The 17,637-nt window shown below is 41.7% G+C and overlaps 1 protein-coding gene and 1 long non-coding RNA gene across 4 annotated transcripts in view; both read left to right on the top strand.

The window, feature by feature from the left end:
• Positions 1-29: 29 nt before the first annotated feature.
• Positions 30-1,924, top strand: LOC123512592. The gene is made up of 3 exons (XR_006677133.1): positions 30-377; positions 1,688-1,777; positions 1,865-1,924. It is a non-coding gene; the product is annotated as an uncharacterized LOC123512592 (long non-coding RNA).
• A 6,021-nt stretch (positions 1,925-7,945) lies between these two features.
• The window catches only part of LOC123512589 (RNA-binding protein lark-like), a 12,388-nt gene continuing 2,696 nt past the window's right edge, over positions 7,946-17,637 (top strand). The window contains exons 1-7 of one of the 3 annotated variants that reach the window (XM_045269013.1): positions 7,946-8,050; positions 8,582-8,800; positions 9,905-10,072; positions 11,154-11,462; positions 12,090-12,277; positions 12,898-12,927; positions 13,282-13,736. In XM_045269013.1, coding sequence (XP_045124948.1) covers positions 7,961-8,050; positions 8,582-8,800; positions 9,905-10,072; positions 11,154-11,462; positions 12,090-12,277; positions 12,898-12,927; positions 13,282-13,312 — 1,035 coding nt within the window. In that variant the 5' untranslated portion in view covers positions 7,946-7,960 and the 3' untranslated portion in view covers positions 13,313-13,736. Of the gene's footprint in view, positions 8,051-8,581; positions 8,801-9,904; positions 10,073-11,153; positions 11,463-12,089; positions 12,278-12,897; positions 12,928-13,281; positions 13,737-17,637 lie in introns of those variants that run through there. The other 2 variants (XM_045269015.1, XM_045269014.1) reach the window with 2 other exon arrangements.

Raw genomic sequence — 17,637 nt, 5'->3', positions numbered from 1 at the left:
GCTCGGTGCCATTAGTAGTAGTGGTGGTGGTGGTGGCAGTGGTGGTGGCCTCTGGTGTGTTCAGATATACTCTTCAGTCTTTCTATACACTCAGACACAGCCATACACACTTCAAAAACACTCTTACATACCCAAAACACTCGTAAACACACAAACACACGCAATCAAACAGCCCAAAACACATCCAGAGCATGTCATATACACCTAATAGAACATATACATCCAATCACACATACATACAGACATACCCATACGGCATATTCCCGAAAATTTTCATCACCAAGCGGCAAGACAAGAGTGAACCAGCAGCGTTAGCCAAGTCAACATTATCAGCTCCTCCACAATCCTCCACACTGCCTTACGCTCATCTAGTTAAGGTATTTCTAAGGCCATTCACTTTGTCTTAGGTTTCCTTTACATATGAGAGTGAATTTTGTTCGAAATGTTACCCGGATATTGAAAAGGCAATAGGTAAACAAACGGGACAAATTCAAGCCGTCATTATTGCCAGTTATTATTTATTGGTTTATTTTTATTTATTTTTGCTTACTGTAGGCCAAACATGTCTCAAAGTGCAGCCAATAGTCTAACATCTCATATTCCGTGGTCAAATAATGCCGATAAGGCTTGATATTGGTGTATTGAGTAAAGGCAACATGGCGCCCGCCGCCTCCCCGGTCCCCCGCGACCCCACCCCCGCCTGGCAGCCTGCAGGTTCCAATACTTTTTTTCATATATTTTCTAACGATAACATTACGCTTTCATGGTATGTTTTTATGGTTTCTATAAATATTTCGATGCCTTTGAAGTGTGTTCCGCGTCTCTGCTCGGCAAATATGTAGTGTTTAGTGGTGTTTTATGGCGTAAATATGTGGTAGCCCAAGGGTCAAAATTTTTGATTTCCCATATGGAGATTTTTCATTTCAAGCTGTAACTAAGCCTTTATGGTATCAAAGAATTGCTTATGCTCTTTTAAGTGTGAAAACATTCTATTGAGTGAAATATATGGACTTTGACATGGTGTTTGGTCCAGTTATACGTATATTTTATTTTCTTTATTTTATTTGTTTACGATTCTGCTTTATGGTCCTACTCGTTCTAGAATGCCTTAAAAGATAGTCCAGACGCTGTAAAATGTGTTAAAATACTTTCAAAATGAAAATGGCTGGAATTTACAAGCGTTTTAATGAGGTTAAATTTTAATGCTTTTGTTTTACATATTTGATCTTTCATTTGTTCACTTCTGGTTCCAGGTAAGTGTTGGATGCCTGAGAAGAGCGTTTATATTGTCTAATATTTTTTGAAATAAATATAAAGTCGAAATGGATGGATATTCTAGGAGTTTTATAAGTGAAAGTGTTTTATATACTTTATACATAATTAATATACACTTTTCTTTAAAACTAGTTAAGCTGGAGATGTTTTGATGTTGTGGATAATAGTTAAAGTATCTATCAAGTCATAAAATATCTAGTATTCGGTTCTAGCTTCGTTTTTTCTATAGGTCATTTTTAAAATTATTTACGTAATTTAGCGTAGTCATTGCTGTTCCCGCGCTCCGATGACGTCACAGCCAGAGGTGACTCCTCCTAGCCCCAAGATGGCGTCCCTCCCTCCCAGCCGCTTCCAATTCGTCATTATTTTGCCTAATATCTAGTGATTTCTACGTGTTTTCGTGTGTTTCTAGGCTCAGATGTGTAGAAAATAGCAGCAGACGGAAGAAGAAAAGGGAAATAGAGGAGGATGAAGAGGAATTAAGGAGGGAGAGGAGCAGAAGGTAAGCCACAACATTCAACTCTCCCTTCAGTTCTTCAATATTTTGCTTCATATCTAGTGTTTTCTGAGTGTTCTGATGTGTTTCTAGGCTCAGGGGTGTAGATAGAAGCAAGAGAAGGAAGAAGAAAGGAGAAACAAAGGAGGGGGACGTAAAAGAAAGAGAAAAAGGAAGCGGAAGAGGAGGAAAAGTCAAGCCACAATATTTAGGTAAGTCTGCCTTGTAATCTTGCCGTTCTTCATAATGCATTTTGATGGTTTTAGGGTAAATTTGACTTGATTTACATATGCATGGTAATGTTACAGGGTGTTTTGGGTTACTTAAGTCTCTTTTAAATGTATTATGTGTGATTTCAACATGTTTTAGATATTTTCAGGTATATTTTACTATTTTGAGTGGTGTGTTTGAGTATTTGAGTGTATTTAGGGCATTTTCAGGGATTGCTTTGGTTTTTCTAAGTATGTTTTGGATTAGTTTTGAGTGTTTTAAGTGGTTTAGATGAGTATGAGACCTATTTTAGTTGTGTATGTGGGTAGTTTTGGTGTATATTCGGTGTTCTAGTGAGTTGAGGTGTTGCATGCTGTTTTGAGTGTGTTTTAAGATAATTTTCAGTGTTTATAAGTGGTTTGGGTGTGTGGGGGTATAATTTTGATGTATAGTGGGTGTTTCTGATAAACTTTTGGTATATTTATTGATATCTTGAGGTGTTGCATGGTGTTTGGAGTGTGTTTTGGGCTAATTTTGAGTGTTTTAAGTGGTTTGGGTGTGTGGGGTGTGTTTTTGTGGTGCGGGGATGGTATTGGTATATATATTGTGTGTTTCTAGTGAGTTCTAAGTGTGTTTCTTGGTATTTTTGAGGTGTAGCATGGTGTTTTGAGTGTGTTTTGGGTTAGTTTTGAGTGTTTTGTATGTGTGGGAGGATCATACATAAGTTTGGACGTATGTATGGTCTTCTGAATGTCTTATTATTATTATGAATGGTTTGTTGTGTGCTAGTGCATAATTGTAATAAATGTATAGATTGACCATGTGGAAGCACTGGCCACAACTGTACCAATATTGGCCTTAATTCAGAAACGCTTTGCTCCCTCACCATCGCTGCTTTCCAAAGGCTCCAGTTGAAGAGACCAGTGTTTTTAAGAGCATTTTTTTTTTTTATGGTTCTGGTGATAGATTGGCAAGATTTCTAGTGTATTAAAAGGAGAAACTGTCTTGAAAACTTGGCTAGTTGTCTCTGTGGTCTTAGAAAACTGTCGTGGTGAGAAGGGAAGGCGTTTCCGAAAATTGATGTCTGAATTAACGCAAGCTAGGTCCAGATTGTGAAAGGTTGAAAACATATAGATAAGAAGATAGATAAATGGAAAGTATTTGTGTGTGTGTGTGTGTGTGTGAGAGAGAGAGAGAGAGAGAGAGAGAGAGAGAGAGAGAGATCGTGCATGTGAATAACTAACACATACAATATACATCTCCCCTGCCCTATAGATAAATTTGAAATATGAGAGAGAGAGAGAGAGAGAGAGAGAGAGAGAGAGAGAGAGAGAGAGAGAGAGCGTTTGTGTATGTGAGTGTATATGCAGCTATTATAGTAAAACATATGGATATCCAACATATTACACACAATCGATCTCTTCCCTGCCTTAGAAAGAAAATGAGGAAAAAATACCTGTAGCAAATAACACTAAATAAGTAACAGTACATAATAAACGTGAGTCTTTAGCTGAGAGAGAAGGGAAGACTGGAATTTCTCGGGTTAGCAAAGGAATTATCGATCTGCGAGACAGCGGCCATGTCTGCCTCAATCATTCTCGGCGACACGTCACCAATATAGAGTAATGCAGGAAAGAAAGGTTGTTGTTCGAGTTTGTGATAAAATACGTATATATAATCATCTGGGTTTAAAAGAAATAATGGTGGAAGTTGTAATCTTATCAGTCATTAGGTGAAAAAAAAAAGAATGATAATGAAAATGATAAATGTAATGGATAGAGTGAAGGAAATGAATAGTTGATAGACAAAATACTGAGGGAATGATATATCTAGAGAGAGAGAGAGAGAGAGAGAGAGAGAGAGAGAGAGAGAGAGAGAGAGAATAAACGAAACTGGTAAATAATATAGGAAAACAAATCTTGAAAATAATAAATAAAGAAGAAAATACCAAGTAAGATCAGATAATATGAAAGAATTTAAGTAAGAGAAAGGGATATAAATAAATAACTGGTAACTGATAAACAAAAAACTACAACGATTATGAAAATATTGATGCAAAAATAAGAAAAACACTTATAGATTATTGAAAGAGTTATAAATGGAAACTTAAAAGAAAAAATCAAACAAAACGAGAAGAGAAAAAAGAAGAAAATGAGAGAGGGAGAGAGAGGATAGTTGCTCGCTACCAACAAAAGTGAGAGTGAGAGAGAGAAAGAGAGAGAGAGGCGGCCATCTTGGGAGAGAGTGAGGCTGTGGCAGTATATATCGAGACACACAAACATACACACATACATCATAGAGGACAGAGGTGAGTGACTAATTAACAACACACACCTGACCTCAAGGGGGGAGATGGGAGGGGTCACCTGGCCATGGGGGGCGAGAGGGGGGCGGGACAGGTAATGGACATGAATATTTCTTGTGTTTATTGTCTGTTATTTACTTAGATGAAAGTCACCATGCCACGCCTACTGCCTGGTGACCTTTGACCTTTGACCTTTGACCCGTGACTCGTGACCTGCCCTTGACCTGCGCCTTCGCATTCTTACGTTGTGTTTGGTTAAGAGGTTAATTTTAGCTTTAATTTGTTGTTGTTGTTGTTGTTGTTGTTGTTCTTCTTCTTCTTCTTCTTCTTCTTCTTCTTCTTCTTTTTATTTTTCTTCTTGTTCTTGTTCTTTTCTTCTTCCTCCTTTCTTGTTCTTCATATTTTTGTTGTTCTTGTTTTACTTGTTCTTTTATTCTTCCTCCGTTCGTCTTTCTTCTTGTTATTTTTTTCTTCTTCCTCCTTTCTTTTTTTGTTGTTGTTGTTGTTGTTCCTCCTCCTTTCCACATTTAGTTCTCAGATATGCTAAACAAATCTGTTTTTTTTTTTATTTATTTGATTGTTTATTTAGGCCTTACTACATTTTTGAGGATTTTTATTTATTTACTTTTTTTTTTTTATTTGGAAGTGTCAGTTTTCAGATAACAGAAAGTGTTATGTGTTTTTCCATTCTTTACAATACAAGTTCCTCCTCCTCCTCTTCTTCTTCTTCTTCTTCTTCTTCTTCTTCTTCCTCTTCCTCCTCCTCTTCCTCCTCCTTCTCTACATCCATTATTTCCATGAGTCAAAACACATTAAAGTAAATTATAGTATAAACATAATTTTACCCTATCATTTTGAGACTAATCTAACCTAAATCTGTTTCAACCTACCTTAACCTAACCCATCCATAATCACTTTCAGCCTGACCTAACCTGACCTTCTTCATATCCATCCTACCCTTATTAATTTGTAACCTAACCTAACCCATCCTACCCTAGCCTATCCTCACCTACCCTTATTAATTTCCAACCTAACCTAACCTTGCCTTACCTAATTCATTTTCAGCGTGACTTAACCTAATCTAACCTTATTAATTTCCAACCTAACCTAGCCTAAATTATTTTCAATGGAATCGAGCCTAACTTTATTTGTTTTCAAGTTTACCGAGCCTAACTTTGATCATTTTCAGATCTAAAGAAACCTTGATCATTTGCAGAATAACTTAACCTAACTTAATCTAACTTAGCATGACCTGGCAATGACTTTATTAGTGTGTGGTGTGACCTGACGTGTGTGTGGTGTGTGGTGTTACCTGACGTGTGTGTGATGTGGTGTGACCTGACGTGTGTGTGAGTGGTGTATGGTGTGACCCATTGTATGTGTGGTGTGTGATGTATTTACCTAGTTGTATTGTGCAAGGTTCGAGTGGAGCTCTTAGTGTCCTGTCTCCATGTCTCCATTTATCCAGTTTTTCCTTAAAGTTCTGCACATTATGTGGTGTAACAATTTCATTATTCAATGCATTCCACTTCTCAACTGTTCTGTGTGGAAAACTGTATTCTCCAATATCCTTCACACACTGCCTTATCCTGATCTTCTTTACATGACCTCTTGTCTTTCTATCTTCTGTCATTAGCACTAGGTCTTCCTTGTCTATCTTTTATTGACTATCTTGTACATTATTATTAGGTCCTCTCGCTCTCCTATCTTGTAACATTGGCAGTCCCATTTCCTTCAGTTGTTCTTCATATGTTAGGTCCTTTAGTTCCGGCACCATCTTTGTAGCAATCTTCTGTATCCATTCTTATCTTACTACTTAACCTGATTTATTCTTTGCATGGGAAGCTGAAATGGTATCTAGATTATATAGAAAAGAAAGGAAACTGGCTAAAGGAAAGATAAAGATAGGTAACTGGCAGGCAAGAAAATATTTTAAAGAATGCCCATTTCTGCAAAAAAAATAAAGAACTTAGAAAAAAAAAGGAAAATAACTGGTAGGAACAAAAATATATATAAAAATGCCCTTTACAAAAAAAAAAAAGATGTAAATAACTACCAAAAGAAAAAGGAAAAATAACTGATAGGGAAGAAATATATTGAAAATGCCTAAAAATATGAAAAACCCAAAGAATATATGAAAAAAATGCCCCTTTCTCTGTTACCACCGCCATGACACACCTGCATTTCACACCACATGTTGTTTTATTCAGCGTCACACTCCGAACGTGACTGTTAATGTGACACTGACTGATAGGAGGCTGCCCGACTTCCCTCACCTCCCTCATTTGCTGCTGCCTTACCCTCCCCAACCACCTCCACCTCCACCACCACCACCACCACCACCTCCACCTCCACCACTTCCACCTCTATCACTTCCACTTCTACCACCACCACCACCACTTCCACCTCTATGTCCACATCCACTTCCACTTCCACTTCCATCACCACCACTTCCACCTCCACCATTTCCACCACTACTTCCACGTCCACCTCCACCTCCACGTCCACTTCCACCTCCATGTCCACTTCCACCTCCACCACCACTTCCTCCACCTCCACCACCTATTTTTTTTATTTATTTATTTATTTTTTTATGTAAGACGTTAAATGTGGTCCTAGTGACGGCAGTACTGTAACCTACTTTAACCTAATCTAACCTAACCTATCCTACCTTACCCTACCCTACCCTATCCTACCTACCCTAGCTAAATTGTCACATGTAGAGCTAATGTCACTTAATCTAACCTAAACAAGAGGCCTTGTATGGTAAAGTATTTAGAATTGTTCCATGTCACACACACACCACCTCTAATTTTAAAAGGCTCAATTCTAGCTCTTTATTCTAGTGTCTGACCTCATTCTACAGATTATACAGACTTGTTGTAACCCCTTCAGTAGCATGACGTGTTTCCATATTCATTCAGGTTGGTGCAGAAACTTACATGTGGGATTAAAATAATGAAGACTCTGGCCATTAGTCTTCTGACCTCCACTTACCTTTTCTAATGTAAATAAAATTGTCAAATCACACCAAAAGCTCACATTTCTGTATTTATTCTGGTTACAATTTGATGATTTTGTACAGCTACAGAAACTTAGGTTGGGGATTAAAATAGTAAAGACTGGCCATTAGTCTTCTGACCTCCATAGACCTTTCCTAATGTAGGCAAACGATCTTATCATATACAAGTACTCTCAGTCATTCATGCCTTTCTCTGGTAAACTGTGGAACTCCCTGCCTGCTTCTGTATTTCCACCTTCCTATGACTTGACTGCATTTAAGAGGGAAGTTTCAAAGACATTTATCCCTGTCTTTTTCCTCTCTCGTATCTGCAAGGGGACTGGCAGCTAATTGGACCTTTTTTTTATCAATTTTTTTTTTTATCATATGCTGCCCTTGGCCAGTTTTCCCTTCTTATATAAAACAAAAGAGCATTTCAAATCACTGGCTGAAAGAAAAAAGAAAAAAAGAAGTGATGATATTGAGTGACTTCCTGAGCTGCTCACTAAAAGAAAGAAAAGAGAAAAGCAAAATTAAAAGAATGATGTTTGTTATTCTACACATGACTTCCTGTGTGGGGTCTGAACACCAGCCCTGCTCCACAGTCTGCTGAGGAACATAAACAGCTTTCAGGTAGTCATAACTCGCCCTCAGTCTAACACAACCACTCCTCATGTACAGACTGGCCACCACTGCCTTGCCACAGTCTGTAATGCTTCCTCAGTCTTGCACAGCTACTCCTTCCCTACAAACAGCCAGCACAGTCTGTTATTACACTTTCTCAGTCTTATACAGCCATTATAGAACTTGCCATAGCCTTCCATTACAGTTTGTCACCATCCCACAGTCTTAACATGGCTTTTCCTTCCATACAGTCTGCCAGCACCAGTTATCACACCCACAGTCTAACACAGCCACCCTCCTCCATACAGCCAGCCATTGCCAGTCTATCACCAGTCTCTCACACACCTACAGTCTTAATGCAACCTCTCTTTACTCACGGTCTTAACACAGTCTCTCTTCACCAACAGTTTCTTGTATACAGCCAGTCATCACCAGTCTCTCCACCTACAGTCTTAACACAGCCATTCATCACCCCACAGTCTAAACACAATCTTAACACAGCCACAGTCTTAATGCACCCTCTCTTCACCCCCATAGTCTTAACATGGTCTCTCCACCAGCAGTCTTAATGCACCCTCTCCACCACCACAGTCTTAACACACCCTCTCTTCACCCACACAGTCTTAACACAGCCACAGTCTTAACGCAGCCTCTCCTCCTTTTCCTACAGCCAGCCAGCGCCATGCCCGTCCGAGGGAACACCTTCAAGATATTTGTGGGGAACCTAAGTGACCGTGCGACAGGCCAAGACATCCGGGAGCTGTTTGAAGCTCACGGAACGGTGGTGGAAGCTGATGTGGTGAAGAATTATGGCTTCGTGCACATGGAAAAGGAGGACGAGGGGCAGGCCGCCATCGAAGCCCTCAATGGTCACTCCCTCCATGGCAAGGTGAAGCTGGTTTGTGGTGGGGTGAAGCTTGTTTAGGTGAGGTGAGGTTTGCTGGTTTTGATGTGTTTTTAATTTGGCTTTATATGTTATGGTTTGAGTAGAGATTTGGTGTCTGAGTGTAGCAAGTGGTGACTGCTTGTGGTGGTGACTTGTTGTTCGTGTGGCTGTTAGGTGAGGTTAGGTTAGGTTAGGTTAAGTTAGGTTAAGTTAGGTGTGGTACAATCCTGGTTCCAGAAACACTCAATTTCAGCAGATATCAGTTTATTCACAAGTAGAACACACAAATGAACTAACAACAAAGAACACAACTCAATTTAAAGTGAGGGATGCATCTGTTTCTTCTCCACCAGCTGCTCAATGTCAGATTATCTTGTGTAAGGCAATAATCCTTCTGAGAAATGTATTGATTTAAAATAACTAGAAATAGCTGATGATCCTGAAATTGTTCACACACCACCTGGAAGGCCTTCGCTTACCACTAGTTGTACGCATACCACACATTGGGAACGACTACAGTTTATGTTAGGTATGAGTACAGTTTGTTAGGTTAGAATATATGGAGGGATGACATTGGCCGGTGGTCCTCAAACTGTGTTCCATGGAGCTCCAGGGTTCCATGAAGACCTTTCAAGGGTTTCATGGCAAAAATCTATATATGTCTGACAAAATTTTTACAAACCTTACTTTTATTGATTGATATGAACAGGAGTGGCCAAAATTAAATATGAAGGGGATGAAATCATTTGTATTTTAGTAGAGAGAGAGAGAGAGAGATATTGAGTGACAACATGAAGTCCACACCCATTTAGCATTTATAATTACATATGGGGATGTTTTACATATATTAGGTGAAGAGGTTGTAGAGAATCCCATCAAAATACTAGAAGTGCAAAAGTGTTCCATAAGTTTAAAAAGTTTGAGAACCACTGACATGACCTAACACATGATGACAAAAATATCACTTACAATGACCTCTCTGATGACAAAAATATCACTTACAATGACCTCTCTGATGACTAGAAGTATGATGCTGACATAGGAATTAACACCAGCACCACTGACATCCTATTTAAGCACCAGTGACACCCGGGTCTTGCCTTTCAGCCGATGGTGGTTGAGGCCTCGACTGGCGCCAGGAAGGGAGGCAACCAGAAGACCAAGATTTTTGTTGGCAATTTACACAAAGACTCGAAACTTGAGGAGCTGAAGAGCCTGTTTGAGGTGTACGGCAATGTGGTGGAGGCCGACATCCTCACCAACTATGCCTTTGTTGTGAGTAATAGGGTGTGTGTGTGTGTGTGTGTGTGTTTTATTTATTTATTTATTTATTTATTCTTGTGTTGACTTTTTTTACATTACAGTGTGCGTGTGTGTGTGTGTGTATGTATATGTGTGTTTATATCTATTTTTATTTTTATTTATTTATTTTTTTTTTGTATTTGCATTATGACTTTTTTTTTGCATTACAGTGTGTGTGTGTGTGTTTGTTTGTGTTTGTGTAATTCACCTCAGTCGTCTGCTGGTCACCCAGCCAGTCTTCCCATTACGGAGTGAGCTCAGAGCTCATAGACCGATCTTCGGGTAGGACTGAGACCACAACACACTCCACACACCGGGAAAGTGAGGCCACAACCCCTCCAGTTACATCCCATACCTATATACTGCTAGGTGAACAGGGGCCACACATTAAGAGGCTTGCCCATTTGCCTCGCCGCGCCGGGACATGAACCCGGCCCTCTCGATTGTGAGTCGAGCATGCTAACCACTACACTACGCGTGTGTGTGTGTGTGTGTGTGTGTGTGTGGTATGATTGAAAATGAAAAATCTTCCATCTCATTTTCTTACTTTTCTCTCACTTTCTTACTCTTTATTATTCTTTCACTTTTTTCTTACTTTCATAGTTTTCCTTACTTTTTTCTTACTTTTCTCACTTTTCTGTTTGTCATCTTACCAGTCCTTCTCCTACAACATCCTCATCTTCCACATCTTTTTCTTACTTCTCACTTTTCCTACTTTTTCTTATCTTTTCTTGTTATTTGTTACCTTTTCATATTTTCCCTTTTGTAACTTTTTCTTTTTCTTTTCCTTACCTTTTCTTACTTTTTCTTACTTTTTCTTTTACTTTTTCTTCATTCCAGCATATCCCTCCACAACCCAAATCATTTTCCTCCCTCTCTTCCTTTCTGTTCTCTTTCTCTTCTTACCCAGGACCCACCATACTCCCCCACACTACCACTACCATCACCACCACCATACCTCTCTACTACTACCACCACTACACACCATACCTCTTTACTACCCCCATCACCACCACCACCACCACCACCTAACCCCTCTCCAACCACCACACAGCACATGGATGATGAAGCACAAGCCCAGCGTGCAATCCGTGAACTGGATGGCTATGAGTTACATGGCCTGCGTCTCCGTGTGCAAGAGTCCACCTCCCGCGTCAGGCAACAGGCAGGAATGGGCAACCCCGACATGTGCTACCGCTGTGGCTCAGGGGGGCACTGGTCAAAGGAGTGCCCCAGGGATGGCCGCCTTGGAGGGTCCCGCTATCCTGACCGCGAGAGAGGGCGAGGGTTTGGCAGCCGTTATGACCCTTACCCGCCGCCACCACCACCCAGCTATGCAAGGGAGAGGATGATGAGATACAGGGTGTGTGTGTGTGTGTGGGAGGGACAGGAGGAGAGGGAAAGAGATGGAAAGGGAGGAGGAGGAGGAGGGAAAGAGATGGAAAGGGAGGAGAGGAGGAGGGAAAGAGATGGAAAGGGAGGAGAGGAGGAGGGAAAGAGATGGAAAGGGAGGTGAGGAGGAGGGAAAGAGATGGAAAGGGAGGAGAGGAGGAGGGAAAGAGATGGAAAGGGAGGAGAGGAGGGAAAGAGAGGGAGGGATGGAAAGAGAGAGGGTAAGAGAGAGAGAGAGAGAGAGAGAGAGAGAGAGAGAGAGAGAGAGAGAGAGAGAGAGAGAGAGAATTTACCTAGATGTCGATAGTTAAGTTCAGATGTGTGTGTGTGTGTGTGTGTGTGTCCAATGATGACTTGAGAGTTAACCAGATAGGAAAATTTAGGTTGGGTTGTTAGGTTCGGTTAGGTGTAGATTAGATACTGGTTATGGAATTGAAATATACTCGTGTTGCATTTAAATAACCAAAAACCACCACCACCACAAGACTCACCAAATACACTCGCCAAACACGCTCACCAATTTTTTCCAGGACGACACATTCACCAAAACACACTCACCACCACCACCACCACCAAACACACTCACCAATTTTTCCAGGACGACTTTGACCGCTTTGAACGTTACGATCGCTACTATGACGAGGGTCTGTACGAGCGTCGGTACGGGGACCATCCTCCCCCGCCGCCCCCGATCCTGGACGACCTTTACGAGCGCCGCCTCCCCCCCTTGCCCCCACCACCACACCCCGACTACATGCGCTATGGCAGACGCTCGCCCCCGCCAAGGTGTGTGTTCGTTTGTGTGTATGTGTGTGTGTGAGAAATAGATGGATGAATATGATGAAAGAGGACATTTTCTCAATTTCCTAACTTTTATGTACAAGAATCCATGCCCTGTATACCAAGTGGACCTGTTTTATTGTTTTTATATTGTATTATGTTGTCCTTCACTAGTTTTTCCCATACATTAAAAAAAATGTATAAAAAATCCTTCACTTGGTGCTGGAATCTATTTTTGCACAAGGAACCACATCAGAAATAACAGTGAAATACTTGGTGATTCTTTAATGCAGGGAGCGACTTGGTGTGATGTGTTGGGTGGCCACAGAGAGCACTGTACTGAGAAACATTTCCCTCATTTGTGTTTGTCATTGTGTGTCTTGGTTTGGTGCCACTACTTCACCAAGCCTTTCTTTATTGGTATTTTTGTTGCTCCTGCCAGTATCTCTCTCTCTCTCTTTCTCTCTCTGAATGTGTGTGTGTGTGAGAGAGAAATTGTGTTGGTATGTGGTGTGGGTGGTATGTGTGGTGCAGTGTTCATGATTTGTGTGTGTCATTGAAGGTGTGTGGTGTGTAGGTGGTGTAGACAGTGTGGCTGACAGTTGTTGTTGTTGTTGTTGTTGCAGGTACCCGCCGCCGCCGCCTCCAATGCGTGGGTGAGTACAGCTTGTTGTGTTGTGTGTGTGGTCTGTCTTTGATGGCTGGGGCCTCCACACTTAGCAGTCTAGATCAGTCTAACCTTTCTTGCTAATAAGGAGAGCAGCTCCCATTGGGCCCTTACAGCTAGTGGTGTCCCCCCTCCCCAGGGCAGGGACAGGGGGGAGGGGCAGGAGCAGTAACAGGTGCAGGGGTAAGGGTGAGGTTAAGGGTAGGGGCCACTAACCACCTCCCTCCCTCAGTTGCCGCACCCTAGACACTTAAGGCTGTTGTTGCATTTATCAATCATGTCTTGTTGCATCAGGAAGGACAGGCGAGAACTAACTCCGTCCCCTTCCTCCTCACTGACGCAGTTACGGCCCGCCGGACCGCCGGCCGTACTAAGCGCGCGACACTCGCCGGGCACGCTGCCGTTGGTACGGGCGCGGTAGTGTGTGTGGTGTCGTCAGCGGGTATTCGGTAACTTCTCGTGTACCGTCACGTCACGTCACGCCGCGTAGGCTCGTACCGCCGCCGCCGCCGGGCCGCGCTGAGCCGGGCTGGAGACGCACGCAGCGCCCTCCGCCACTCCACCGGGCATTACTTTATACTACCACTCTTGTACCTTGAGTCAGTCAGTGTCAGGCCGAGTGATCCTCTTTTCTAGGGTTAGCAGCAAGCTGTGTCCGGGCGACTAGGCCTCGCCCACGAACAGGTAGTATTTCCTCCCTCATTTGTTTACTTTCATTTGCCTTTTGTTGTACTGTAATATTGTAACCTGAATGTTACGATCCCCATGAGAAATAAATACAGTAGCCGTTCACATGAAGTGTGTGTTTTACTGGCTGTGAATCCTTTGTGGTCTAGAGGAGCCTTCACAAACACGTCCTGCACCTCAGCTCTCAAAGATCATATGTCAGTCTGCTTGCTAGATCAGGTTCAGGTGTGTCATGTGTCAAGTAAGGAGTGCCTTCACTGTGTCTCTCTGTTACCACTTCAATGGATGATACATGTTCTTACCTCTTCTGAAGGGTGAGCGAGTGAGCCCCTCGGGGCGTCACTGGCGTCCCCTGTCAAGCATTGGCGAGCCCTTCCTCTGCGTCGGCGGGCGTTGCATGAGGTGGGGGAGCAGGAGCTAGTCGGTGGTGCTTGGTGCTTGCCTCGCCTCAAGTAAAGGTAACTTAACACATTACAGATAAAGATTTAAGTTCAAAAGATCAGAGTGAGCTTTCCCGCTACCCGGCCGACTCCGCCTTGCATCGCTGAGCCTTTGACAGACATGAACCTAAAGACCAATTGAGAGAAAGTTAACCTCTTCGCCTCAGCGCACCAGACCCACTTCGCTGGTGTGCCTTTTTGAACGCTGCCAAGAGGGGAACTGCAAACCAAACCATTTTTCCTACTACTGTACTACCTGACCCCTACGCTGCTGCCCTGCCATGTGGTGTAGTAGTAGTAATAGTAGAGTAGTAGATGTTGTAGTGCTGATGGGACATGAGGCAGCCATGTCCAACCATTGATTCTCTGGCTTGTCTTGAATTTTTTGTGCTTTTCAAAGATTCTGACTTGATCATTTTTGTGGCCCACTGGCTCAGACTGCAGAGGAAGGTGTGTGTGTGTGTGTGTGTGTGTGTGTGTGTGTGTGTGTGTGTGTGTGTGTGTGTGTGTGTGTGATTGATGTGAAATCTTTGTTTGGCAGGAATAAGAAAGGGTTGTAAATCTGTTTCTCATCTATATTTCAACATCACACACACACACACACACACACACACACACACACACACACACACACACACACACACACACACACACACACACACACAGAGGAGGATTACTGGGAAGTGACACTATCATTACACATTGAAAATCCAATAGCAGTAACTCTGTGTGTGTGTGTGTGTGTGTGTGTGTGTGTGTGTGTGTGTGTGTGAGGGATACTAACTTCACACCTTCACTTCACGGATGGAATGCTTGTTTCAGTAGATATAAGACCGTTTTGGGATGTCTGGTCTAACTGTTGCTCCTATTCAGAAACACTTTGCTCTCTCACCATGACTATTTTTAGGCCACAGAGATGACTATCGGGGTTTACAAGAGTGTTTCTCCAATTAATAATGCAGAAATCTTATCACTCTGCCTCTAGAACCATAAAACACCTTAAAAATTGCTCTTCTCTCTCATCTTGACTATTTTCCAAGGCCACAGAGATGACTAGCGGGGTTTACAAGTGTTTCTCCAGTTGGTACAGAAATCTTGTCACTAGAACCATAAAAAAAACCTTAAAAATTGCTCTTCTTTCATCATGACTAGTTTCCAAGGCCACAAAGATGACTAGCGAGGTTTACAAGAGTGTTAATCCAGTTAGTGCAGAAATCTTATCACTCTGCCTCTAGAACCATAGAAGCACCTTATACTCGTGTCAATTCAGATAAGGCCATTTGAAACAGTGAAGGTGAAGCAGAGCAGTGTTTTGAGAATACGAGCCATGTATATATATATATCTCAATCTTACATTTCTGTGTGTGTGTATGTTTGTATAGTATTAGATAGGTATAAGTAGTTAACCGTGGTAGCTGTAAGTGACTATTATTACTATTACTATTATTATTATTATGTGTTAAGTGTTATGAATTATGTATGTATTCTCACGATCCACACTGTTTTAGTATATAAGGACCCGTCTGCCTGCTTCCTTCCACTCTCTCGTTGTTCGCCATATCTTTAAGACCACTCATATTGGTGTTTTGACAATGGTTAGCCAGGGAATTTAAATGATAACTTTCCTAATACAAGAGACCTCAGTGTGATTATCTCTCTCTCTCCCTCTCTCTCTCTCTCTCCAAAGCGTTTTCCCCCCGTTTATGAAGTAGAAATCTTGTTAATCCTTCACTAGACAATGATAGATGGACAGATAGATATATAGATAAGAGGACGAAGAAAGGATAGAGAGTGAAGATAATGGCAAAAAAGATGAAGATAGAGACACTAGAGGAAAGGAATCAGGAAAGAACAAGATAATGAGACAGATAAAGGAAGATAGTAACGATAAGGGAACCAGGGAGAAATTAAAAAAAAGGAAAGGTAGATAGACAATAAGATAAAGAGGAGTAAAGACAAAGGGAAGAAGAGGAAGATAGACACTTGAAAGGAAGGAGGAAGGAGAAGATAATGAGAGATAAATAGAGATGAAAGATAACAATAAAGGAACCAGATAGATAGATAGACAACACAGACGAGGAAAGGAAAACACGGGGGAAAGATAAGAAGAATAAGATAAACAGGAGATAAAGAAGGAAAACAAGGAAATGTGAAAAATAAGAAGTAGATAATGAGGGAAAGAAAGAATAAGAGAATAAATGAGAGGAATAAGGAATGAAAAAAATGAAGGAAATTGATGATAGGGGTAAAATAGACGTGAAAGGTGAGAGAGAGAGAGAGAGAGAGAGAGAGAGAGAGAGAGAGAGAGAGAATATAGCTTAAATCAAGGAAAGGAACATTTTAACCACTGTAGACTTAAAGATGAGAGAGAGGGAGAGAGAGATAAGCGCCGTCGTCTCTCTCTCTCTCTCTCTCTCTCTCTCTCTCATTGCGTTGCGCCAAAATACGATATGTCGCGTTTAGGTTATATAACTGCGCAACAACAACAACAACAACAACAACGCTGCTTCTAATAGGGTCTAGTTAAAGTGACTGAGGGATTTTAATGTGTGTGTGTGTGTGTGTGTGTGTGTGTGTGTGTGTGTGTGTGTGTGTGTGTGTGTAGTGACAGGTTAACTAAATTCGTTGTTTATATGAGAAGCAGCTGAGAATTTAGTCTTTTTTTGTGGTTTGTAGAAATAGTCGTAAAGAGAGAGAAACTTACCGCTACTACTACTACTACTACTACTACTACTACTACTACTACTACTACTACTACTACTACTACTACTACTACTACTACTACTACTACTACTACTACTACTACTACTGTTGGTTGGTTTATCTGACTTGAAGCAGGAGGAAGTTTATCAGATTTGAGATGTGTCTAGCTGAGTGTTGGGGTGTCCAGCTGAACTAACACACACACACACACACACACACACACACACACACACACACACACACACACACACACACACACATTAAGAGAGAGAGAGAGAGAGAGAGAGAGAGCTGAAATCGACGCTCTCTCTCTCTCTCTCTCTCTACAAGTATACAACCCACAACGTGCACAACAGACTTGCACAGACTCCTTCTCCTTCCTTCCTTCCTTCCTTCCTTCCTTCCTTCCTTCCTTCCTTCCTTCCCTCTCTTCACTTCCTTCCTACCTTCCTTCCTTCACACACACACACACACACACACACACACACACACACACACACACACACACACACACACACACACACACACACACACACTAAAGAAAATACTATGTTTATATTACTCGTATTTTCCATTAGATTAGTCGTCATATTACTCTTTATTTATTTATTTATTTATTGTATTGTATTGTGTGAGATGGTGTTTCTCTCTCACAACCCCGGCAGAGCAGCGGGAAGAGACGGGAGGAAGATGGGAAGACGGGAAGAATGTGACGTAAATTGTGCTAATTGATATATTTTACCAATTTAGACCCGTGTGTGTGTGTGTGTGTGTGTGTGTGTGTGTGTGTGTGTGTGTGTGTGTGTGTGTGTGTGTGTGTGTGTGTGTGTGTGTGTGTGTGTGTGTGGAGTGATGTTAATTTCACCCAA

This window comes from Portunus trituberculatus, chromosome 34 (genome assembly GCF_017591435.1).
Source record: "Portunus trituberculatus isolate SZX2019 chromosome 34, ASM1759143v1, whole genome shotgun sequence".
NCBI lineage: Eukaryota > Metazoa > Arthropoda > Malacostraca > Decapoda > Portunidae > Portunus > Portunus trituberculatus.
This window is presented reverse-complemented; position numbering and strand designations above follow the sequence as displayed.